Genomic DNA, 25,811 nt, shown 5'->3' on the forward strand with positions numbered 1-25,811 from the left:
CTCCTGACTAGCTAATTGCCCCGCCTGTCTTGTTGCCGAATGGGCCAGGGGTTGGCATTTCTCCTTTCGGGGAAAGCCTTGTGTCTCATTACAAAGGCGGCAGAGGCCTTTGAAGCCTCCTGCCTTGATATGCTGATCACGTAGTCCTCCTGCTTGTACGAGGTGACAACACCTCCGGCCAGAGCAGGCATTGTTACTGCCCTGCAAGAGGGCGGCTCTCACCTGAATCAGGTCAGATACCTGTGTGGTGGCTGGCTGATTTACACTAGTTGGCCAGACCACTAGTAGTCGGTAGGTTTTCTGGGGGATCCCTAAGGTGACCTCTGGATGCATGTATTAATAAATCCATCACTGGAATCATTGTAGGCTTATTAATATGAGATGTTTGATACCAAACATTTCTGATTTCAGTGAAGCCATCACGTAGCTGGGGAACTTATAACCATCAGTTTCCAGCATATGTTCTCAAAATGGCTTCCCTTTATACTTGTAATATCTAAGAATCGACTTGGACTTCCCTGGGCACATCCGCTTGTGCTGATGTGTCCACACATATAGTAGAATGCACCCTACGTTGAGACAGTGTGGCCTGCTGTAGGGGTGACTTACTATGCTACCTCCTGTCTTCACTTTTCTCTGCACTAAGGCAGATAGCCTGCAATGCTAGTTTGCATGTGGGTGCGGAGGAGCCCTTAGGTTGCACACTTAATGTTGCAGCCACACACTCCATCGAAGCGAGATCACCGCTCCGGCGTCGGCGCCAAAGGGCAATGCATTGGTTGAGATCAGCGCAAAGTTGTCACTGCGATGGTATTGATGGTTCTGTACAGCGGAAATCACCTTTCGAGGGCCCAGGACTGGATTGGCACCACTTGGCAGGGCAAAACTCAAAGGTGGCAGAGTCCAGGGGCTGTTGCAAGATTAAAGGTAGTCTTTGATGGCCCTGGGACTTCAGAACAGGGATCAAGCCAGCAAGCCCTTGGAGTCACTTGTGATTCAAATGAGATGGTTCCAGCCCTTGTCCTCAGCAGGGAAGAGATCAGCAGGGTAGTACAGCAAAGCAGAAAAGCATTTTTTCCAGAGCAGCAGTCAAGCAGAGAGGCAATCCTTGTAGCATAGCAGTCTTTACTCCTGGCAGTGTTCTTCACAGGTCCAGTAGTGTACTGTCTTAGTAGAGTCCGAGGCCCAGTACTTATACCCAGTTGTGTCTTGGAAGTGGGGGTCACTTCAAAGCATGCCCTTGAATTGGACAGGTACCTCTTAATTCCCAGCACTGGCTGCAGACTACTAGTAGGGGATAATAGCCATTTGTGTGGGAAACGGTACACTGTCGCATAGGGCTAAGGGTTAGTTTTCTGAGTGGCAGATAGGTCTAGGGTGTCTATTAGTTCCCGGGGCTAGGGATTCTTTTGGACTAGGGCTTAGGGTTTCATTTCTGATTGGCTGCTGGGACTAGGGCTGTGATTAGTTGTAAGGGCCTGGTCTCCTATAGGTCTTGGGGCTTAGGGCTAGTGGTGTGATTGGTTAGGGCTTGGGTTCCCATTGGCCAAAGGTGTCACCTGATCACTAGGGTTATTTAAACTTGGGGTTCAGGGCGTCTTAGTTGCCTGTTTTGGCCTGGTCAGGACTGTTCGGGCCTAAGGCTAGAAATACTGCCTATTTTCTCCTTCACCAGCTCCCAACGTAACCCATCCACAAACATATTAACATACTCACAGCAAATGTACTCTAATCCTTTACTGCCAACAAACACTACACACATTTCAGGGTCTCACCAACCACTAAAAACTCCCACCAACTACCCATTTACCCCCTTCTACCTCCACTACCACACATTTGCACCTTCCATCACACACACCACCCTATCCTATACAACTAACTAATCTGCTCATCGCCAATATAACCTAAATCCACACCATACATAACTATAACCTGTCCAAAACACACACTCCCTGATCTAATTTCTCCTAACCGATCCCTTTCTGACACCACCAAACCTATACTCCGCCTTCCATCTTTTCATCCACCAGCACCCTCCTCTTCTTTTTGCCACAAAATTAGAGCCACACAGCCCTTGCACTGTACCACATATAGTACCTCTTCCAGCAATTAAATGTAACACAAACATTCTTAACTCCTATCCCCTCTTAAACACCACATATATTCTTTCCCAAAACTCATCACCACACCTTTACCTTGCAGCTTCCACTCAAAAACTAAAGATAACACACACACACCAGCACACGAAAATCTCATGCACACACTACATAATGTCTGTAACAAACTAGGATCATACACCCATCCTCCTGACTACACACATAGTGCACTCCCTAAACCACTGCCAAGCTTTCTCTCTTCCCCACACATAGCACATACACACAACGCCACCACCACCTCAAGAGTCTGCTCTTCCACACCTCACCCCCATCACCACCACCACCACCACCTCAAGAGACTGCTCTTCCAGACATCACCGCCGACATCACCACCACCACCACCTCAAGAGTCTGCTCTTCCACACATCACCGCCACCACCACCACCTCAAGAGTCTGCTCTTCCACACATCACCGCCACCACCACCACCACCACCTCAAGAGTCTGCTCTTCCACACATCACTGCCACCACCACCACCTCAAGAGTCTGCTCTTTCACACATGACCACACCCACCACCAGCATCTCAAGAGTCTGCTCTTCCACACATCACCGCCGCCACCACCACCACCTCAAGAGTCTGCTCTTCCACACATCACTGCCACCACCACCACCACCACCTCAATAGTCTGCTCTTCCACACATCACCACCTACGCAAGAGTCTGCTCTTCCACACATCACCACCACCACCTACTCAAGAGTCTGCTGGGGGAGAACTAATGAGGCTTGGAGTAACAATTTGTTATTGTGGACAAGGGACATTGCTGACCTTTTTATAGTGTGGCGAGGCGATCAAACATCGGCTGAGGCATACATCGCTGCTTTAAATAACAACCAGTGGAACTTAAGATTTACCAGCACAATAAGTACTACCAGTGTATGCTATTTAGATTTGAAGGTTTTTGTAGAAAACCAGACCCTCCAAACACGACTCTATAGGAAACCTACAGCGGGCAACGCCGTACTTCATGCGGCTAGCTACCATCCTAAGAGCCTTATAAAAAATGTCCCTTATGGAGAACTCTTACGATTGAAAAGGAATTGCTCAGCAGACAAAGATTTTCAAAAAGCAAAAGCTGAAGCAAGTGAGAGGTTCAAGATTAGAGGATACTCTAGCAACCTGTTTAACCAAGCAGTGAAAAAGGTGTCAACGATTAATAGGAGGGATCTCCTGGTAGCCAAAGATAAGCTGAAAGAAGATGACCATGTAAGAGTGATCACAACTTTTAACAACAAATCTGGTGATCTGGTCCACAGCTTTAAAAAGAATTGGCATATTCTCACCACTGATAACGTTTTGAGAAAATATCTGACGGACAGGCCCTTAATAAATTTCCGCCGCTGTCAATCGTTATCAAACCACTTAGTCCGCAGTCACTTCTCTTCCAAACCCCAACCTACAACTCTAACCAATACAAATGGGTTTTTTCCCTGCTTAAGGTGCAAGGCCTGCAAAGGCAGCAAAAAAGTTTGAGTTCCCAGGTAGAACAGGTGAAGACAGACCAAACAGAAAAATAAAACATCTCCTCAATTGTAACTCAGACTACACTATTTACTGCCTTGAGTGCCCATGTAAGAAAAGATACATTGGGAGCACCATCAATGCCACAAAGCTGAGGATCCTAGAGCACATGCGAGCGATCGCAAATAAGGATAAAAACTACCCAGTCGCTCGCCATTTTGCTAAATATCACCAGAGCAATAGGGATCTCCTCAGTTTTTATTGCATTGACCAAGTATCCAGACTAGAACGAGGGGGAGATAGAGAGAAGGCACTCCGAATTTTAGAGTCGAGATACATCATTGACTTAAAGACCATGACACCTTGGGGTCTGAATAATGATGAGGAGATGTGGGTGCATCTCTAAATGGACACATGGGATCATGTGTACCATGGATCTGTCCTTGTTGCAGATATGGAGAACATATTGAGTGAACAGAAACGGGCGACAAAGTCTCTAAACCCCTATGTCCGAAGTTACTCTGCAGCTCTATAGCATTTCTAAGAAAATGTCTAATTTGGCCATACATGGCTACACAGAAAAACAAAAAAGGCAGGAAATGAACTGTTTATGTCACTTATAAAGATTATACTTGGGGATCCACCCCGTGATAAAACAGTATAACACAGACAAGATCAGAACAACTGATTAATAAGTCGCTATAGAAATCAGGACCTGACCTATGGAATGAAAGTATGTACATAAATTATAAATGTTTGTTGTTGTTAATAGGTTTTAAATCACGCACTTTAAGCACTTTATTGATTTGCCATTCAAAGTCATTGTGAATGTATGTATATATATATATGCACTCCAAGATGGCCACCGCCTTTTTAATGTATGAACCTTCTTTTATGTTGATGAATTAATTCAGGTCAGGTGGGCTTTAAAATGGCAACTGATCACAAACACAAACTGACACTGACGAAGCTTTGATAGCGAAACGCGTCTTTCTGGGGTGAGGGGGTTTGTAATAAAGCATTTCTACACATCGGATTAGCAGTGTGCTTGCCGTTTTTCTGACGACACAAAGTTGGAGCGTGTTACAATATATGTATTGGTCCAGTTGAAGGCAAGGAGCCGAAACGCGTAGACCGTCCGTTTTTGATGCCCTTTATTTTGCACAAGGTGTGTAATTAAATATGTGAAAACTAACCTGTTGCTGTGCTGTGTCTTCATCTGCGGGAATCGTGGGAAGAAGAAACAAAAGCAATATATAATATATTCACTGAAAAAACCATAGGTTTCACACCAGTTATAGTTAGGTGGAAATTTTACTCGCATAAAACCATTGAAATTCCCACGTTCTAGTTAGTTGGACTCACTACAACTTGCGCGTGCAATGCACTGCTGAACGATGTCACATATTACATCACTCATGACATGGTCAGTGACATCACTCATGACCTCTCAAATGACATCACTGATGACAACATCCTTGTGACAAAGTGGCAGACCTCCTATCAGCATAAAATAACCTTTGACACACACATTCAAAAATAGAAACTAACTGTCCCGAGGTGGTCGGAACGTTGGGATTTGAACTGGGTACAGCCGGTTCTACAGATGGGGCTGATGAAAAGAGGAACACAGGCGCCTTCAATAGCGGTTTTAACGAAGGCTTTATTGGAACGTAAGTTCTTTTCATGAAACACAGTCCTGGACAAATGAAGCACAGAAATATGTTTTCTCTTGTCGTCTCCTTGGCTTCTGGGACTTCAGGTCGCCGTATTCCACACCGGGCGTCGTCTTTTTGGTTCCACTCCGGTACCGGCAAATAAAAGGAAACGAGGGTCAGGACAAAGAAATGAAGTGATACTTCTCAAGGGACCGGGGGTGAGGGAGTAACCGCCGTGAGCTTGTGCACTAATTCAATCTACCCCTAAACAGGTGGGGAAAGGAAGTGCTCGTGCAGGGGCAGAGGGTTTCGGGTTTTTATACAGAAAGAAATCACTGCTGTTTCCTCCGCCCGACCCAACCCGCTACCCGGCCCGTACCTCTTGGAGCCACGCTCCTCCCGTGGGAACGTGGCGGGGCGATGTGTGGAACCGTTGGCCTCCAGGCGTGTCGTTCTCCTTCTGGTTAGAGTCCTGGTAACTCCCGTTGTCTTCCACGTGTACCTCCACTCCTGGGGAAACGCCGTCCGACGAGGTTTCTGTTCTTCCGGCTTTTGACGCCGTTACGCTCTCAGGGGGTGGAGACTCGTGTCCTTGGTCCGAAGTGTTAAAGGGACCGTCTGAATTACTGATCGGGATCCAGACTGAATCGTCCTCTTCGGTCCATGACGCAGGATTATTCTGTGGGGACAAGGGGCACAGTAAAAGAGGTGTGGCTGTCCACCATTCTGTAGCAGTCTGAGGTTCCGACTCCCGTGCCCCGTCACACTAACATTTTCTTAAAAAAGTAGAAACCAATACCAATTACAACAACTTATTGGGTAATTCCAACATCTACATACACATCCACTCATTCACCAACAGTTCTATATAGTCACTCATGCATGTACTTACTCATCATATGTACTCATACACCTATACATCCTGTTACACACTAATACTCATCCATATAGTTACTCACACACACATTCACACATGCAAATAAACTATCAAAAAACCATTTACTTGATTATACTGCTATATACACACACCACTACACATACTTCTACAGAAACGGAAACCTATTTACTCTCTTAAACAATCAATTATAAAAACACATACTCACTAACCCACCCATACACACAATCATCCACCCATTTCAGTCTTGCACACATGCTGTCTTCAAAATACATACAAATAGTGAGTCACTCATTCATGCATATGTGCTCTAAGTAATATCCCCCACCGAACCATACAGACACTGATACTGATACTCAAAGAAACAACTTATAACCCATATACACACTCATGTAGCTACTCACCAACCCATGCAGCCAATTATACACAAAGTGAGACACAGATACAGATATTTAAATATTTAAACATTACTCGCTAATATATGTATTCACTAAGATACATTTAATAAGTCAGTTAACCAATCAATTTTACACAAAAAAACATCCATTTAGACATTTATTTACCCATTTATTCTTCCATCAACCTTTAGATATACATATATAAAAAATATTTATTTTTCAGAGATACACATTCACTGGATGATGTCATCAGTGTCATTTGAGGTGTCATCAGTGATGTCATGTGTGATGTCACTGACCATATCATGAGTGATGTAATATGTGACGTCATCAGCAGTGGATTGCACGCGCAGGAAAACATGTCTTTATTAACCCTTGGCATATATTGACTGTCATGTTGCATGCCATGATTCCATATGAGTGTAAGAAAAGTTGAAAAACAATGTGGGAGGAAGAGGCGAAACCTATCCAATGCCACAAAACTCAGTGACTACAAATAGTGAAAAGAAAGGATGGTGGAAAGCATGGTTACAGGTTTCGGTAAGGTGTTCAGTAGTGTAATGGTCATCCATGTTGAATGCTGTTGAACAGTCCAATAGGAATAAAGAGCAGATACCGCCAACTTTGTTAGCACATTAAAGGTCCTCTAAATGGCAAGCCAGTGCAGAATCGGGAATAGAGAAGGATTCAAGAGTGATTAGAAGAGGAGGATGGGTGAAAGGTCAATGGGTCAAAGATTGATAGGACCGAATGAAGAGGTTTGTTGAAAGGAATAGAAAATGCTAGTCATGAGGTTCTTAAGTAAATGGCCTAATAGCAGTAAAGCTTAAGCATATGGTGTAATACAGGCGGCAATGTTGGTACCTTTCCTTTCTAGATTTAGGCTATGTAGAAGCCAACTAGCAAATGTATGTATCCCTTGTCCAATAAAACTTCAGTCCTCCAGGAGCATGTTTTTAATCTGACTGCAGACATGAGTGTGGCAAGCTAATGTGATGCCCACACCGGATGCCAGGGGCCTCCCTGCACCCTTAGGGACTTCCATTCCTTCCTCGACATTCAACACCAAAGAATGCAGACCAGAGTGAGATGATGGAATGTTTACCCTTCCAACACTGTCCCCAGTGAAACTCCAAGTATATTTAGTCCGATTTCCATGATGTATGCCATCTACCTGTCCCCGGAATACGATTCCATCAGGGAGCCCTGACTCGACAGCCAGAGCCAAAGAGTTGGAGGTACTGATACTGCCAAAATGCGGGAGTAACTGTACTCTAAGCAGAAGCGGCTCTGGAAATATCTTGGAGAAACCTCCTCCGCTCATGCCCTCAGACTCGCTCACTTCATAAGAGAAGACTTGTCTTAAAAAAAAAAAAATAAGCAGCCCTGGAAGATCCTTTCAGCCATCTCCCACGTTTTCAACCGCTGCCTCCTCTCCCTCCCCTACATCCACCACCCCTCTGAAGCACACCACTTGTCTACCTCCCTCAGAGTCGTGCGAGTGGTCCACGCATACTTATTCTGACCCTGACAGTAGATATGAGCCCACTGACCCATATGAACAGCTCTTGGTCACCACAGACTACAATATGTTCATCCAGAGGGCAGCTAGACTCCACAAAGTGGACATGCATGTGTGGTTTAAGCAGAAGCGGACTTCCTAGCGGGCCCTCTTTGAAAGTCTGAATGCAATCCAATTTCTACCCATGCTTAAAGGCATGCTTAAATCTGCCCCATATAATTGTAAGGAGTCGGTGAAGTCTAAGGTGATGACACCTAGGGTAGAACAAGCATTTGCAATGCAATAGGTCTCACAGTTACACAAGTTTAAGCTATTGCCATTGTAAATGACAAAGCCTTTTATTTATCTTCTTAAAACGAAAAACGAAATAAAAGGCATTATTATTTTCAATGCCAATAGCTCAAACTCACGTAAATGTGAGACCTATTGCATTGGAAATGCTTGTTATCTCGTGTGTGTGGAACCCTCAGTGGTATCGACAAGCTGGTAAGATAACTTGAGTGGGGATGGTATTACACCTGCCTTAGTATAGGTATGGAACATACAGAGCACAGCCTCGAATTCCTGGCAAGCAGATCTGCCATTCATCCTTCTGAGGTTGGTAAAATGAGCAGCACTAATTGAAGCTATAATACCACTTGCTACTGCAGTCTTTTGAGATGTAGAATGATGCCAGAACACTGGTGCGGATTTAGAGCATTAAAAGAGACATATAAATAAATGACTAAAAATGCCAGTGAGTTGTGTACTGCACGGCTTTAACCAGTGACGCAGGAAGGGAAAGTATAAAGGTGTCAAAATTATGGCATAAATGGGTCTCCTATCTCAGTAACATCCAACTTTGCTCGGGATTCCCAAGCATTGAGTGTGGAAAAGTTTGTAAACCTACAGTTGATAATATTATAAAGTGAGCCTACTCACGGCACGTCGACGTCATACTTCATGGAGGGAAATTCAACTAAGTGGTTTCTTTAATAATATCCATTAGAAATATTGATTTAAAAATGTTAAGAAGAACTCCCAATGTTTGTCTTGACAGTTTTTACGCTTCAAATACGCATTTATTCTTTTTAACGTTGTTAATTCACAGCTCCTCCGAGCCAGCATGTCTGTGCTTTATTTTAGATTTAGTTTGCATTTTTCGGACTTAAAAGGTCAGATAGTTCTAAACATCGGGGCCAAACTGTATTGGGGAACCAGCTGAAGTTTGAGCTTTGCCTGTCTGCAGATGCCCTTGTTAAAGTTACACATTTTGGCTCCGCCCTAAGCAATCACAAACGGGTAAACGAGCCTGGACTCTGAAACCAGGTTTAAAATTTGATTTAAACTTTATTGGAAATGTACAGACATACTTCTACCTACATTAACGTACAAGGTATATTGACGGAAAAACATGCACATACTCACACTCGGGTAGGCACGCAGGCAAACAAACACACTCGGGGACAGAGATGCAAAACAATTCAGCCGTCTGCTTAAGATCACGACGAGCGCTCTGTGCAATTTGTACCATACATGCATGAGGGTCTCAGGGTCCAGCTTAAAACCCAGGGTCGAAAGGTTGGCAAGGATGGGGGCAGGGGTTGCTCCAAGAGGCAGTGCATCCACATTAGTTTCATAAACTGCAGAGTGATAATGCACAGCAGCAGAGCCCAAAAAAGCGGACCAACGAACAGGCGCGCCGTCCTAACATACCCTCTTGTGTATATTGGAATATTCACAAACAAGCATGGCCTGAGGTGACAAACTGTACATATTTACATTTTCTATTTTCCCCAAAACACATAAATTAAAAGTATGTTAACATAGATGATGGGGCGCAGCATCTCCCGTTATGAATTGGCTCTGTAAAAAAAAAACTCCACTTAAAATACCTCTGTCAGAAGCATTTAATCTTCACACAGATCCTTTTTAAAAATAAAACTTATTTCCCGTTTACAGACAGCTACTAAATGATATTAAAAACTCACTGCCGCAGCCCGGCTTGAACAGGAAGCCAGGCAACCTGTGTTGGGAAGGGGGCGGGGCTGCAAAAAGACAGGAAGCAGACAGGAGCCTACCCCGCGCTCCTGTGCTGAAGCGCTCCTGTGCCCGTCAGCCGGAAGATTTGCGTGTCAGCTAGCGGGGCTCCCGTGATCGTGGAGAGCCCCGCCTGCTGCTGAACATGACCCGCTGCCTGCCGAGGGAGAGAGGGACACACGAAAAGAACTCTGTGAGTGGGGGGGGATGTGTGCGCGCACGTGAGTGTGTGCGAGTTTGTGCGCGTCTGTGTGTGCGCACGTGTGTCTGTGTGTGTGTATGTATGTATGTATGCATGCATGCGTGTGTGTGTGTGTGTGTGTGTGTGTAAATAGAGTGTGTTTCAGTCTGTGTGGTGTGGAGGCTGGCAGTGTGCGCACGGGAACATGGGCACGGCGCCGTGCGCGCCCACGAGGAGGAATCTGAGACAGCGAGGCGCTTGGGCGATCGCTGTATCACATTCCTCCAAACACGCCAACAAAAGGTCCATCGCTACGCTCGACCTAAAAATATATAAGGAATCACCCAGCAACCTCATTTGCACCTGGGCCCAACCCCTTTGCACCTGGGCCCAACCCCTTTGCACCTGGGCCCAGGTTCCACCTGACTCAGTGGTTCACATTGCATGCAAGGATGCCTCCTCCAAAACAACGGGTCCTGACCCTCCATCGGTGAGGAGATCACAAGACTAAATGCTGTGGGCAAAAGAGTAGCAGAAGGGTCAGCTACACACACTGGTTCATATAGATATCTGTCAGACTCCTCTCTAGGTACCCCTGGTTTCCACGAGAGGGGATGCAGGACCTTGTCAAACTCCACCCAGACAATTACAGAAAGAAGGTGGAGGGACAGTGTCTGAAGGCAAGGCCATCTCGAATGCCAACATTTAGTGCACGTTCAACGCTGCAGACACATGCTTACGGACATAAATTCTAGCGTTCCCTCAGAAGATACGGCTGACTTTGCACATCTGGTTTCAACCCCAAAGTCCAGAAGCATCTTCTCAGCCTCCCGTTTGATGAGGAGCATCTCTTTGGCCCTCAGGTTGACAAGATGCTAGACAAAATAAGAAAAGACATGGAGATTGTGAAGTTCAAGGATGCCCTGGAAACTCCAGCTGCATGAGGCAAGTTTTTGCAAATAGCCAAGCAGAGGAGCCAATGCTACATCCCCAGACAAGTCAGTCGTATCAAAAACGGTAGGAGAGTGGGGGTTACCCCAAGGGTGAATACAGAGAAAGAACCGGGGAAAGGTGTGCAATGCCGCCAGTAAAAGGGCTTCCATTTCTATGCAGTGACTCTCCCACACTTCCAATCCCATGACACGTTGCGAGCGAATACAAGATTTCCTCTCTCTCTCTGAGGAAATCACGGGAGACCAGTGGGTTTTCACAGTCAATCATCTGACCTGTGGCCTAGAACATCTCACAACCCCTCCCAACATTCCACCCTGTAAACATGCCCTCAGCCGAAAACATCACCTCTAAAAAGGGGCAAAAAAGAGGAAGCCCCCACACTACCAGGGAAAGGTTGTGTACTCTTAACTTACTCCTTTTCGAGAAGGACAGGTCCCTCAGTCCCATCCTGTACCTTTGGCCTCTGGAAAAACATCCAAATGGAACCTTTCTATATGACAACCCTGCAAGATGTAATTTCTCTGTTCTGACAAAGCAACTAGAGGACTGCACTCGCCCTCAAGGATGCCTACCTTTACAGGCACACCCTACCCATCGCTGGTACCTTCGCTCTTTGGTAAGTGAACATCACACCTAATTCACTGTACTTTGTTTTGGGGGTCACAATGGCTCCAAGGGTGTTCATGGAGTGCTTACCAGTGGTGGCTGCCCATAAAGAGGGGTGGGGCAGTCGCATCTTCTTCGGTCTAGAAGTTTGGCTGATCAACAGTGGCCAAAGACTGCAATGGCTAGTGCCCACCCAATCAGCAACTTTCCTGCTCCACAGCTTGAGATTCCCCATAAATGTTAGCAGGTCCCAAATCCAACCAAGCAGATCCACCCCTTCCTGGTATCTGTGTTGAATGCTGTTAAAGGGAAGGACTACCCCAGCCACCATAGTGTGTTGGCATTCCAGCAGCTGCTGCCCCTTTTTCTGCCCATGAGGCACAGGGTCAAGACTGATTTGCATATGGCCAGGTCTAAACTGTAGTGATGCAGTGAGCAAGAGAATGATGGATTTAACCCAGATCTCATGACTGGGGGAGAAAGTTTTGATTTGTTTTGCATTCCGTCCATCAATTGTGTGTCTTTTTCTGCCAGTCATCAGGTCTTAGTCAGAATGTGACGCTTTTCCTTCCCTTTCACTGCGCCCGATGCGTGGTGAGTAAAATGAGACATGTCCTAGACGCTCATCCTGATGACTCCCACTGGGTCCACAGAGCCCTGGTACCCCATGCTTCTGGGAATGTCCATCTGCCTCCATGATAAGCATCCAAACAAGCCAGACCTTCTCACCCATTGACCAGGCCAGATCAGACACCTAGACTGCTTAGCCTTGTGATCTGGCACCTGAGGTCCTAGAGTTTGGCAATCTAAACCGACACCAGGAATGCATAACATTTCTGCTAGAGGCAAATAGGGCTACCATATGCCCGTTAGGTGACAAAGAGGAAAAGCTTTGTCCATTACTGCCCTACCAAAACTACAGACCCCCCTGAAGGCGAACGACCAGGACTATATTCACAAGCTAGATTTTAAAGTACCTTTTTATGTACTACATTGACAGGACCAAGCCTACTTGCAAATCCGATTAGCTCTTTGTAGCTTTCGTGAGATCTTTACAAAATCATCCCATTTCTAAGGCAGGTGTAGCAACTTTGATAGTCAAGTGCGTTCACAGTCGAATCCCATTGCTAAGAGATTCCTACCTGTTCCCCTAGGGCACACTCCACCCATAGGAAAGGGACAACCATGGCTTTCTTAGGGACCATTCTTCAAACTGACACCTGCAAGGCTGCTCCTGCTCAACACCACACACTAGTAAGCACCGTGCCAGAAGCCTGTGCTTGGCCAAACAGTTCTAAGAACGTTGTGGCAGACATCTGCAACCTCCACTGGCCAGCGAGTGCTGTGCTGGGCATGACTTTACAGTCTATGCAGAGCATGAGTATCTTCTTCTTTTTTTTTATTGTAGTTTTATTGGTATTTACAAATTACATATTACGAAAGACACTAACAGATAACATGTAACAGATTTCACAGACATTCGTATAGGAAACCGGTCGAAGCTGAACATGAGTATCTTCAACCACGCGTGCTACGATTGGTTAATGTTGCTTACCCCGCAAGGATTTGTTGATTGCATGTAATGCTGTAGATTCTCATGCACCTACACTTCTCCCCAGAAGCTTGTGACGATTGCAGATCTCTACTTGAACTACCCATCCGAAACCGCACACTACACATGGTGCACCATGCTAGTCTCCCTTGACACTTCATATACATTCTCATCCATTGTGCAAAATGTTAACATCGAGTCGCTGCCCATGCACATTGTGGAGTAACAACACACCTCATGACTCAAAAACTTCTTCAAACAAAAACCACTTGTCAATGTCTCAGCCCTACACTTGATGGCAGGAGAACAGATATTAGGGTGCGTAACATATACCTTTCCTAGATACTGCGCCCACATTAATTATTCATCAGAGTGGTGTGTATTGATGTATATCCCCGAGATAGTGAGCCTGGATAACTATTCCCCTAGACAGTGTGCCAAAATAGAACATTTCCAGTATAGTATTTGTAATTATTTATTAAACGGGAAGTTCTCCATTGAAATATGTCAGGTTAGTCGCTTCTATAATAGGATATCTGAATAAGTATTCCTCGCAATCATGTGCCACTACAAGGATTCCCAGAATGTTTTTTTAGTGAATGTAGATCAGCATGCTATGCCAGCCTGGATTTATACTATGCAGATGGTGATGCCTAAATGATGGTTTCCAGAATGGCATGCCCAGGATGATAATCCAGAACTGAGAGCCACCTCTCTAAAACATTTACTGACAACTTAGTTTTACTTTCTATCTTGCTAGTCTCTATTCATGATGCTATTTACCCATGTCTTTCTCCTAATGTGTAATCCCTTCTGATTGCCCGATTGTGGATCTTTACTTCTTTCGAATGGTTCTCCTCCCCTCTTTCTCTGCAGCTCCCATCTCAAGTCTGAGACTCTTCTACTTTATTTTTCTCCATGCAGCTGATGTGTGTTCTTTCTTTTGTAGGATGGGTGCGACTTTGCTTGCAGGTCTAAGCCTCGCAACGTGACTACAGCCTACCGTGGTGTTGGAGATGACCAGCTGGGAGAGGAGCAAGAAGAGAGGGATGACCACCTCTTGCCTATGTGATATCCTAGCACATAAAGGACCCGATCACTCTTTGTCCTGCTTCTCGTCTCCGCTGTGATGGGCTCCTGCAGGACTCTGATTCCGCAGTCACGCTGCAGTTATTTCTTTCAGACTTCTACCCGCTTATGCCCCATTTTTGGTACTGTTGAGCACTTAAGTACTAGTATGAGGACAGCTGTCCGAATGAAGCCATCTTTTGACACTGATGTATTGCAGAGGAACAGTCAGTGCAGTTCATTTGTTTCTGGCTGCAAGGAGATTGCAGGTGGTGTGTAGATTTACACTGTGCTGCCGGATCTTCCAGGGATTCAGTGATGCACCAGTTTTTCAGAAAGCAGTGGCAGCTGACAGCTCCCCTCAGTCTCTTGCACTCATTGTTAGAAAGGTCTGCCACTTGCAGTTGTGGACTCATCTCCTCAAGCATTGTCGCCAATGACCTCAGGGTGGCACATTTTTCAGGAGCGCTCATTATCCAGACCTTTGTAAGCACCACCACTGTTACAGCGCGTAAACTCCCAGGATCAGACCCATATTGGCCTGTCCTGACCTGGTTTGCCATGCTCATGGATGCAACCTTTTTTTTCTGTTCCAGAAACCTCTGGGCCAAATCTCTTTGCTACCTTTTAAATATTGTGCTTGTAGACTTGTTTAAGCTCTGCATTTAACTTACAGTTTGGGTTCGGTTTCATGTAAGTGAATGTTCAGGAGAGACTGAAGGCTGTTCCTTCCAGAATCTGTGATGCTTTTGTCTGCCCAGAAACCTCTGCCCCAGCACCAAGATGTGGGTTTCATCTGTTTGGGATCTGGGAGCAGGATGTGCAATTATCAGCGACTAGCTTTTTACAGGATGTGCAGGTGAACATGCTGGCGCTCACTGTTGGCTGTCCACAAGTCAATCACTTACATTCCTTAACCCGTGTAAGCATGGAACCGTGGATTGCCAAAGTCCAAAGCATCCGCTCTGTTGGCTTCGGTTGTTTGGTATGAGAGTTGGTAAGAGTAGGTACCCATTGCATCGGCATCGCAGTCACGGGTGGATCTGAATATCGTCATGGCTTCCCAAGCAAGCGTAGTCTAGTTTGATTTACAAAGTGTGGTTCTGAGCAGATTTTTATTCTTCTCCACCAACACCTATCCTTTTAGCTGGTTTTAGGTTTTCAAGCACATGAAGTTGACTTCTCCCCTGCATCATTGGCTAGGACGGTGATGCAGATAAGATGTGAATGAGCAGTTGTGAAAACGTTTTGAAAGAAGGCATGTTCAGTCCATGGACCCAGGGTAAAAACATGGCATAGTCATTTTCAGTCAGTCCAATGCAGTTACCCTGAAAAACTGCAGTTTTGTCTGTCTGTCTTTGGGGGGGGGGGAGAAAGGAGGTCGGTACTGAAAAACTTTTTCAGTACAAAGATAAAAACAAGTGATACAATACACCATTACAAAACAACTGCAGAAAATGGAGAAAGCTTGATTTAAAGCTAATTGAACTGCACTGGGCCACTTCATTTTGGTTGCCAGCAGACTGGTCTTCAAGCCCTTAGGTTTGGCCTGTCTGATTCTGTATATTCACGAGGATGTGAGCATACATTTGGTTTATTTCTTGTTAACTTGCCCCCACTTCTCTAGTATTGCTTGCCAAACCGGCCCAAGCATTGGCTGGCGGTTGGTTGCTACTGAGCCTTGTAAAGCATCCTCCTTGAAGCAAACATCAAACATGTTGCATTTTCAGCAACTGAGTGTCTGAGAATGTGTGGATGGCAGGACCTCTTGTTAAGTGACAAATGATGGTATGCCCCAATGCTTCCTTTCAGCGCAATTTAATGTCATCCTAAGTTGTATTCTTCTTGAACCCCTTCCGTCCCCTGCCACAGTGAGAGCAGGCCCTCTCTGGTCCGCATGTAAATGTGTCGTTGGGAAATCTCTGATCTCTTTTGCCCCTGCAGGAAAGGAGTATTCCGCCTCTCGCCATCTGCCAATGGAGACCGATACGACCCTGCAAGCGGGGTGGGTGGTTTGGGAAGCAAAGGTGTGACACCTAGGGGCGTTAGGTTGCCCTCTTTGTCGCGATCTCCATTACAGTGAGCCCATTGCCCCTCAAGGGGACAGGGCAATATAACCTTCCATTCTTCTCTGTATTCTGCATGACAACAGGTTGTAGCAAACACCAAGGTTAAAATCTGTCTCTGTGTTCCCTTATATTTAAAGAAAGAAAAAACCCTTCCCAGGATGCTCTTCAGGGTTTAAAATGCACCTTTGGACAGTGGCCGATGGAGGGGGGGGCTGCAAAGGTCAAACAAAGGGGAATGATTTCCAGGGGTTTGGGGATAGAAAAGATAGACAAGCTAAGGTAGAAGCAAGAAGAGAGCTGGAAAAAAACTACAAGAAAGCATGAAGTGTTGTAAAAATAAAAGGGCAAGTGGGAGAGAGTATGTGAAGCCAAGAAGAGGAATGGGGAGCAAGAACTGCTCATAAAAATGCAGCAGCAAAAAACGGAAACTGTAGGATCGGTGCAGAGGGGCATCAGCTGAGGCAGATTGTTTGAAGCAAATGTTAGGGGACTAGCAATTAGAGCAGTTACTGTTCTAGACCTTGACTCCTGTAATGCAAACATGGGGCATCAACAACCTCACACTGCTATGAGGAACATTTCCAAAGATTGGACTGCAGTCATTGCTGGCTTTGGGGGTAGGTGATGGTGCACAGTGACGCGACTAGTCCAGATCCATCCACTTGAACTGATTTGTTTGGCGTAAACATATAGTATAGAACAGTCGCCCACTCTGCTTCATTTGCTCAGCTTTGGCTGTTGTAGTGTGTTTGCTTTAACTTTGTATATCGCACACTGGTTATGGGAGCTGGGACTCGTTTTTTCCCCCCTTTATTATTGTTTTTTTTGGTACTGTGTTGGGGGTCCGGCAGTGCCGGTTTTTGTTAATATTTCCAAGATGTACATAATAGTTTTTGCGTCAAACTCCTAGACTTCTCTTTAGATATTTGTGCATTAAATATGTTGGTGAGCACCATGAAAGGAAGAGCTAAATTCTGGCTAAAAACAACACACATTTTAACTATGACGACCCCCTTGCCTCACTTTTTGGCATGCTAACCCTGTGACTCTGCAGCGCATTACCATGGCATGTGATAATGAAAACAGATGCCCTTTTTCCTGCTTCCGCTTGAGCATATAGTCTTTGCCAGACTGTCGAGATTAGGGAATCATTTCTAATGTAAACAAGCCTTTGCCCATACTTTCTAATTCTCATTTGCTTTTCTTCTGCTGCCTTTTTCTTTTTAACCTCAAATTTTATATTTTTATCCTATTTTTGTATACATGCACCATGTGTACATATTTTTGCCAACCTTCCCCTTCCCTTGGATATTTATGAACCCTCAATGTGGCCTACTTTTTTGATTTAACCAGAATATTACTCAGACAATTTGAGGCAAGTGTGGTGGCAAATTGAGATTTAGACTGCAGTGATATTTTAAGAGGCGTACGCAAATGTGCTCTGCCCCCTGTGTATTCTGCATCATGTGCAATTTCACTGTAGTACATGGAACAGATGCAGAGCGACATGAATCCCGAAGCCGGTATTAAAGAAGAAATTTAGAGAAACATTTATATTTTGGTAGGATGCTGTAAACATAAAACTTGTGTTGTGTACCCCTTGTCCCGAAGAGACCCCCTCGTCATGCTTGAAGAGATTTACACTATTGGCAGCTGGAGATCATACTGTGTGTCCTTTTATAACTTTGAATGGTCTTGTGCCAGGGTTCATTCAGCGGTATTATGCACTTGAAGGATTAATTGGCAAGAATGGATTTGTCACAAATGACATCCTTTCGTCGATAAGTAGATATTATGAAGGCTGTAGAGCATGGGCCCTGCACTCATGTTTCACTTTGGGGTGCAATTGAGGATTTCAGGTAGAGGTTTGCTAGAAAACACATGAGGTTTTCAGAATCCCAGTTAAAGAAGAAACAATTGCTGAATACCAAATTAAAGTTTCCTTCAGTAAACAACCCAATAGGTTTTATATTGAAAGGATTAAGAGAATGGCTCCTAACAAATGAATACCATCTAGAAGCCATTTGGAAAGAATCAGGTTATGACATTACTGAATGAGCCTGGGCCTACATAGAACCTATAAAGATGAGAAAGTCCAGACTTTAGGAAGCGAAGTACATTTTTACGTGGGTCAGTTTATCCTCACGATCCATTTTCAGGAATTAGAGTTTAAGGTGTTGATGTTTCAGCCCATATTCTGGATTATTTTGTCTTGTATATAAATGTTTCATTGGTCAGTGTATGGCATTACATACATCCATCTTTGAAGTTCCACCCGAGGGACATACGATTGTGCGGTGTAGGCATTGGTATCTTGCATTTTGAACACCATGTGGAAGGAGAAACAAGAGGAGACTTGGGTAACTGTGGATAGTGAATGGAAATGTTGCCCATCTTTCTATCCGATTGAGATTCAATGCAATGAAAGTTTCCCAAGTTCCTCTGTGATGTTCCTTTCTCAGCTCCAACTTTGGCTTATGCAGGTAAGCCTGCCCCCTCTCTTTAGATGGCCTTCATAAACATTGCTACTTTTTGGAGCTTTGACACTTTCAACTCAGAAGTACTATGATGGTTGTTTACCGAACTTTGCGAATTTTGGGATTCAAGTTGCAGAGGTTTTTTTTTTTAAAAGGCGAAGAAGAAAAGAAAATCAGGTTTTCCTACAACATAAGTGTCCACACAGACGCAAGTGCCAGAGCGGCTCACAGAGGCCCACATCCTTGAACGAATAGAAGAGCTGCACATTTAATTCCTCCAGAATGGCTGAATATGAACCCTTAACAAGCTGTGATGTGGTAGGATGCGTGCCCCCCCACAAACCAATGTCCTTCACATGTTTGGACTCGGTTAGTGGGTGAATGGGGAGGGGCTCAGGGAAATCTTTTGGGGATAGGTGTGAAATAGAGAACACAAATCTATTTTCTTTGTTGTTTTTATGATTAAACTGAAATTGTGTTCATTTTTTTGTACAACACAAAATAAAAAAATGGTAAAAAATCTGTCTGTGCTCATTGGTGATAATCAGTGTGCTATTCTGCAGGAATGTTTCACAGGAACAATCCTGTGAACAATTGCTGACATCAACCAATCAATCAATCAATCATAGCATTTATAAAGCGCACTACTTACCCGTGAGGGTCTCTAGGCGGTGGGGGGTGCTGCTACTGCTCGAAGAGCCAGGTCTTGAGGAGTTTTCTGAAGGACAGCAGGTCTTGGGTCTGCCATAGGTGGATGGGGAGAGTGTTCCAGGTCTTGGCGGCGAGGTGGGAGAACGATCTGCCGCCAGAGGTCGCTCTTTGGATGCGGGGGATTGTGGCCAGGGTGAGGTCGGCGGAGCAGAGCTGGCGGGTGGGGGTGTAGAAGCTGAGTCGGCTGTTGAGGTACACTGGTCTGGTGTTGTGGAGTGCCTTGTGTGTGTGGGTGAGGAGCTTGAAGGTTATCCTCTTGTTGAAGGGGAGCCAGTGCAGGTCTCTCAGGTGGGGTGTGATGTGGCTGCGGTGAGGAATGTCGAAGACTAGGCGTGCAGAGGCATTCTGGATGCGTTGAAGCCGTTTCAGGAGTTTAGCCGGGGCTCCTGCATAGAGGGCGTTTCCGTAGTCCAACCTGCTGCTGAAGAGGACTTGGGTTACCGTTCTTCTTGTTTCGGTGGGGATCCGCATGTAGATCTTGTGAAGCATGCGGAGGGTGTTGAAGCAGGAGGAAGAGACGGCGTTGACCTGCTTGGTCATGGAGAGGGTGTAGTCGAGAATGACCCCTAGGTTGCGGGCATGGTCGGTGGGTGTTGGAGCTGTTCCCAGTGCGATCGACCACCAGGGGTCGTTCCAGGCCGAAGGGGTGGATGAGGACCTCCTTCTTGTCTGAGTTCAGTTTTAGTCGGCTGTTCCTCATCCATTTGGCGACGGCTTTCATTCCTTCGGAGGTTGGTTTTGGCGGTGTAGGGGTCCTTAGTGAGGGAGAGAATCAGTTGGGTGTCGTCGGCGTAGGAGATGATGTTGAGGTCATGCAGTCAGGCGACGTGAGCGAGCGGTGCCATGTAGATGTTGAACAGCGTTGGGCTCAGAAGGGATGATTTGTGATGGTCCCCATAAAAAAACACACTGCAGGCAATGTGCCTTTTTATTGTCGTATGGCATTCATTTTTGCAATCATCAGATTTACATGCACCAGTCTCATGCCATTCATGTATATAAATACTCTTCATATTCTTTATTTATGACATCTCTGGCAACTCGTTTTGGAAGGTGGATAAGGTTAAAGGCTCTTTTTATGAACGCTTTAATGTTTGTTTAGCTACACAATTAAGTATTCCAGCTGCAACTGTGCCTTTTTTTAACACATAGATTACTGGATATAAACAATTTTCTAATTTGCCTTGTAGGCAATCAATCAATCAACCATTTCTAGAGCGCGCTACATATCCGTGAGGGTCTCAAGGCGCTGGGGAGGGGAGGGTAGCGACTTCTACTGATCGAACAGCCAGGTCTTGAGAAGTCTCCTGAAGGTCAGCAGGTCTTGGGTCTGTCGTAGGCTCAGTGGGATGGTGTTCCAGGTCTTGGCGGCAAGGTGGGAGAAGGATCTCCCGCCAGTGGTTGTTCTTCGGATGCACAGGACATGGCGAATGCAACGTCGGCAGAGTGGAGATGGCGGTTAGGGATGTAGAAGGAAAGTAGTCTGTTGAGGTAGGCTGGGCCGGTCTTGTGGGGTGCCTTGTGTGCGTGGATGAGGAGCTTGAAGAATATCCTCTTGTTGACGGGCAGCCAGTGCAGGTTTCTCAGGTGGGGGTGATATGGCTGTGGCGTGGAACATCGAGGATCAGTCGTGCCGAGGCGTTTTGGATGCGTTGCTGTCGTTTGATGAGCTTGGTCGGGGTTCCTGCGAAGAGGGTGTTTCCGTAGTCGAGTCTGCTGCTGACGAGGGCCTGGGTGACTGTTCTTGTATCTGTCGGGATCCACCTGTAGATCTTGCAGAGTATGCGGAGGGTGTTGAAGCAGGAGGAGGAGACGGCGTTGACTTGCTTGGTCATGGAGAGCGTTGAGGATGATTCCCAGGTTGCGTGCGTGGTCGGTGGGTGTCGGGGCTGCCCCCAGTGCCGTCGGCTACCAGAAGTCGTCCCAGGCTGATGGTTTGGAGCCGAGAATGAGGACCTCCGTTTTGTCCGAGTTCAGCTTCAGTCGGCTGATCTTCATCCAGTCGGCGACGGCCTTCATTCCTTCATGGAGGTTGGCTTTGGTGGTGATGGGGTCCTTGGTGAGGGAGAGGATCAGTTGAGTGTCGTCAGCGAAGGAGATTATGATGAGGTTGTGCTGTCGGGCGACGTGTGCGAGCGGGGCCATGTAAATGTTGAACAGTGTCGGGCTGAGGGAGGATCCCTGGGGTACGCCGCAGATGATCTCGGAGGCTTTGGAACAGAAAGGGGGGAGGCGGATGCTCTGGGTTCTGCCGGAGAGGAAGGAGGTGGTCCATTCCAGGGCTTTGTCTTGGATCCCTATGGCGTGCGCATAGTGTGCGGTGGCAGACATTGTTGAAGGCGGCAGAGAGGTCCAGGAGGATGAGGGCTGTGGTCTCACCGTTGTCCAGCATGGTCCTGATGTCATCATTGGCGGCGATGAGGGTGGTTTTGGTGCTGTAGTTGCTGCGGAACCCTGACTGGGAAGGGTCCAGGATTCTGTTTTCTTCGAGGTATCGGGTAAGCTGTCTGTTGACGATCTTCTCGATGACCTTGGCTGGGAACGGGAGCAGAGAGATGGGCCGAAAGTTCTTGCGGTCTGTAGGGTCTGCCTTGGGTTTTTTGAGTAGGGCTTTGATCAGGCGTGTTTCCAGCTCTCTGGGAAGGTCCCGGTCTCGAGGGAGAGATTGATGATGTTACGCATGTGGGGTGCGATGGAGCTGCTGGCTTTGTTGAAGATGTGGTGCGGGAATGGGTCTGACAAGGAGCCGGAGTGGACTGTGCTCATGGTTTTGATGGTGTCATCGATGCTCACGCTGGCCCAGGCTAGGAGGGGGTCGTGGTCGATGGTGTACGGAGGGTCTGTTGTGTTGCTGTTTGTTGTGGCTGTCTGGGTGATGAAGCTGTCATGGATGTCTGCTATCTTGCGGTGGAAAAAAGTGGCGAGGGTGTCGCACAGGGCTTGCAACGGCGGGATGCCGTTGGAGTTGGAGCTGGGGTTGGAGAATTCTTCCATGATGTTGAAGAGCTCCTTGCTGTTGTGTGCGTTGTTGTCGAGGCGGTCTTTGAAGGAAGTCCTCTTGGTAGTCCTGATGAGGTGATGGTGGTTGCGGGTGGCGTCCTTGTGGGCTGCGTGGCTGTCCGGAGTCTGTTCGTTGTGCCAATTCTTCTCTAGTTTTCGGCAGGCCCGCTTGGAGGCTAGGAGTTCTGGGGTGAACCAGCTGGCCCTCTTGCTGGTGGCTCTGTCGGGGGGTTTCTTCAGCGGGGCTAGGGTGTTGGCGCAGTCGTCGATCCAGCGTGTGAGGCTGTGAGGAGCATCGTCGGTGTTGGATGGTTCGATGGGTGGGCCGAGAGCAAGGTTTGTGTGTAGTAGGTCTTCGGTGATTCTTCTCCAGTTGTGGCAAGGGATCTGTTGGGTGTGGTGGTGAAGGTGGGTTTCTGGAAGGAGAAGTGGATGCAGTGGTGGTCGGTCCAGAGGAGTTCAGTGGTGTGGCTGAAGGAGACGTGGGGGCTAGCGGAGAAGATGGGGTCAAGCGTGTCGCCAGCGGAGTGGGTAGGTGTGACGAGTTGCCTCAGTCCGAGGTTGGCGAGGTTATCGATCAGGGTTGTCAAGTTGCTGTCGTTGTAGTTCTCAAGGTGAAAGTTCAGGTCTCTGAGGAGGATGTAGTCAGAGGAGGTCAGGGCGTGCGTGCTGACTAAGTCGGCGAGGGAGTCTGTGAACTGGGGTCGGGGTCCGGAGGGTCTGTAGATGAGGGTGCCTCTGAGGGTGGAGTTGGGGTCTTTGTGAATCTGGAAATGCATGTGTTAGGCGGTGCTGAGAATGTCCTCGGTGCTGGTTGAGATCCTGATGCTGTTCTTGTGGACGATAGCGATTCCTCCTCCGACTCCCTTGGTGCGGTCTCTGCGGGTGACCTTGTAGCAGTCTGGGATGGCTATAGTGATGTCGGGTGTGGAGGAGAGTCGTTCATCCATGTCTCTGTCAGGAAGGCGACGTCCGGGGATGATGTGTCAAGCAGGTCCCAGAGCTCAACTGTGTGTTTGCCTGCGAAGTGGGTGTTCAGTAGGATGCATCGGAGGTGGTTGAGGTCTTTCTTGGCGGGTTGTTTGGCTGCTCTGAGGCTGGTGTATCTGCAGTTCCGGCAGGTGAAGGGGCCGTGCATACGTTTCGGGCGGACTTGAAGCAGGTGTGGGTCCGTCCAGGGTTGAGAGTGTAGAGTGTGCTGGCATCGTAGCGGTGGTGGTTATTGTGGCGGTTGCGGGGGCCAGGGGTTCTGGAGCTGGGCGTGGCCCGGGCGCAGATGGGCTTGCCTTAGGCCGTGCAGCGGCCGCCATAAATGGGGATGTGGGAGGGGGAGCAGCTGGGAGGCTGGAGGCAGGGGCAGCGAAAGAGAAGTGAGGGGGGCAGGGCCGCAGGGGATGCAGCGGTGGTAAAGGGAGCTGCAAGGGCACCAAGGCACCTGGGCACAATCAGGGGCAGCGAGGGGGAACAGAAGGCAAGAAAACGAGCACAATGAGGGGAGCAGAAGGCAAGAAAACGGGCACAATCAGGGAACAGGAGGCAAGAAAACGGGCACAAATCAGGGGCAGCGTGGGGGAGCAGAAGGCGGGAAACTAGCACAAATCAGGGGAGCAGAAGGCAAGAAGACTAGCACAATCAGGGACCAGAAGGCAAGAAAACGGGCACAGACAAGTATGCAAGCACGGGGGGAGACAGGCAACAGCGGTCACCGACACCAGAAGGCAGTATGGGCAGTACAGGGAAGAGAGACAGACCGCGACGGTGATACAAACCTAAGGCCTACCACTGGCCACCAGGGATGAGGCGCAGGTGGTAGCCTGCGGGTGGAGGAAGGCCTCAACTTCTACAGCAGCTGCAGCTGGGGCAGAGTCAGGACACACAGGCGGAGCTGTGTGGTGGGGGGAACGACCTACCAGCAAGGTCAAGGGTCGCTCTCCTCATCCTGCAGCGGCTGCCATAAATGGGGATGTGGGAGGGAGGAGCAGCTGGGAGGCAGGGGCAGCAAATGGGCAGTGAGGGGGGCGGAGACGCAGCGGCGTGAACGGGAGCGGCGAAGGCAGCTGGGCACAATCGGGGGCAGCGAGGGGGAACAGAAGGCAAGAAAACAAGCACAATCAGGGGAGCAGAAGGCAAGAAAAACTAGCACAATCGGGGGCAGAAGGCAAGAAAAGCAGGCACAATCAGGGGAGCGGAAGGCAAGAAAAACTAGCACAATCAGGGGGGCAGAGGCTAGAAAAATTAGCACAATCAGGGGGGCAGAGGCAAGAAAACGGGCAGAGATAAGAATGCAGGCGCAAGGGGGAGACAGACAACAGCGGTCACAGACACCAGAAGACAGTATGGGCAGTACAGGGAAGACAGACCGCGACAGTGATACAAACCTAAGGCCTACCACTGGCCACCAGGGATGAGGCGCAGGGGGTAGCCTGCGGGTGGAGGAGGGCCACAACTTCTACAGCAGTAGCATCTGGGGCAGGGTCAGGACACACAGGCAGAGCTGTGTGGTGGGGGAGCGACCTACCAGCAAGGTCATGATTTCAAAGGTGCAGCAGGTGCAATGGCACAGGGGCTAAAAGGTTTAGGAAACCCATCGAGCTCTGGTTATTGCTATATTTTACTACCGAACAAGCAGTCGCAAGTGCAATTACCTTGCAGGCACTAGGGTCATGATTCGAATGGTGCAGCAGGTACAGTGTCACAGGGGCCAAAAGGTCTAGGAAACCCACTGAAACCGATTATTGCTATATTTTACTACAAAACAAGGAGTCACAAGTACAGTTACCTTGCAGGCACTAGGGTCATGATTTGAATGGTGCAGCGGCACAGGAGCGAAAATTCTCTAGGAAACCCACCAAGCACAGCTTATTGCTATATTTTACTCTCTTCCAATGGCCAGGAAGCCTTTCTTCCGATTCAGGATTGTCACTTTGCCCCATAAAGCTTTCACATGCAAATGGGCGACTTCAGAGGCCTCATCTTCATTATGCTCAGTTTGTAACACTGCGAACAAATCTGTGGCCCATGTTTCGCTTGCCCAGCTTATGCTTCACCAAGACACATATGATTAACAGTGATTTGTAGACAGCT

General features: G+C 47.4%; 1 protein-coding gene across 1 annotated transcript in view; it reads left to right on the forward strand.

Moving 5' to 3' along the window:
• The window catches only part of M6PR (mannose-6-phosphate receptor, cation dependent), a 108,999-nt gene extending 89,461 nt beyond the window's left edge, over nt 1–19,538 (forward strand). Inside the window, exon 7 of the mRNA XM_086932988.1 lies at nt 14,352–19,538. Coding sequence (XP_086789114.1) covers nt 14,352–14,474 — 123 coding nt within the window. The 3' untranslated portion in view covers nt 14,475–19,538. The remainder of the gene's footprint in view (nt 1–14,351) is intronic.
• Nucleotides 19,539–25,811: the final 6,273 nt, after the last annotated feature.

Source organism: Lissotriton vulgaris, chromosome 7 (assembly GCF_964263255.1).
Source record: "Lissotriton vulgaris chromosome 7, aLisVul1.2, whole genome shotgun sequence".
NCBI classification, from domain to species: domain Eukaryota; kingdom Metazoa; phylum Chordata; class Amphibia; order Caudata; family Salamandridae; genus Lissotriton; species Lissotriton vulgaris.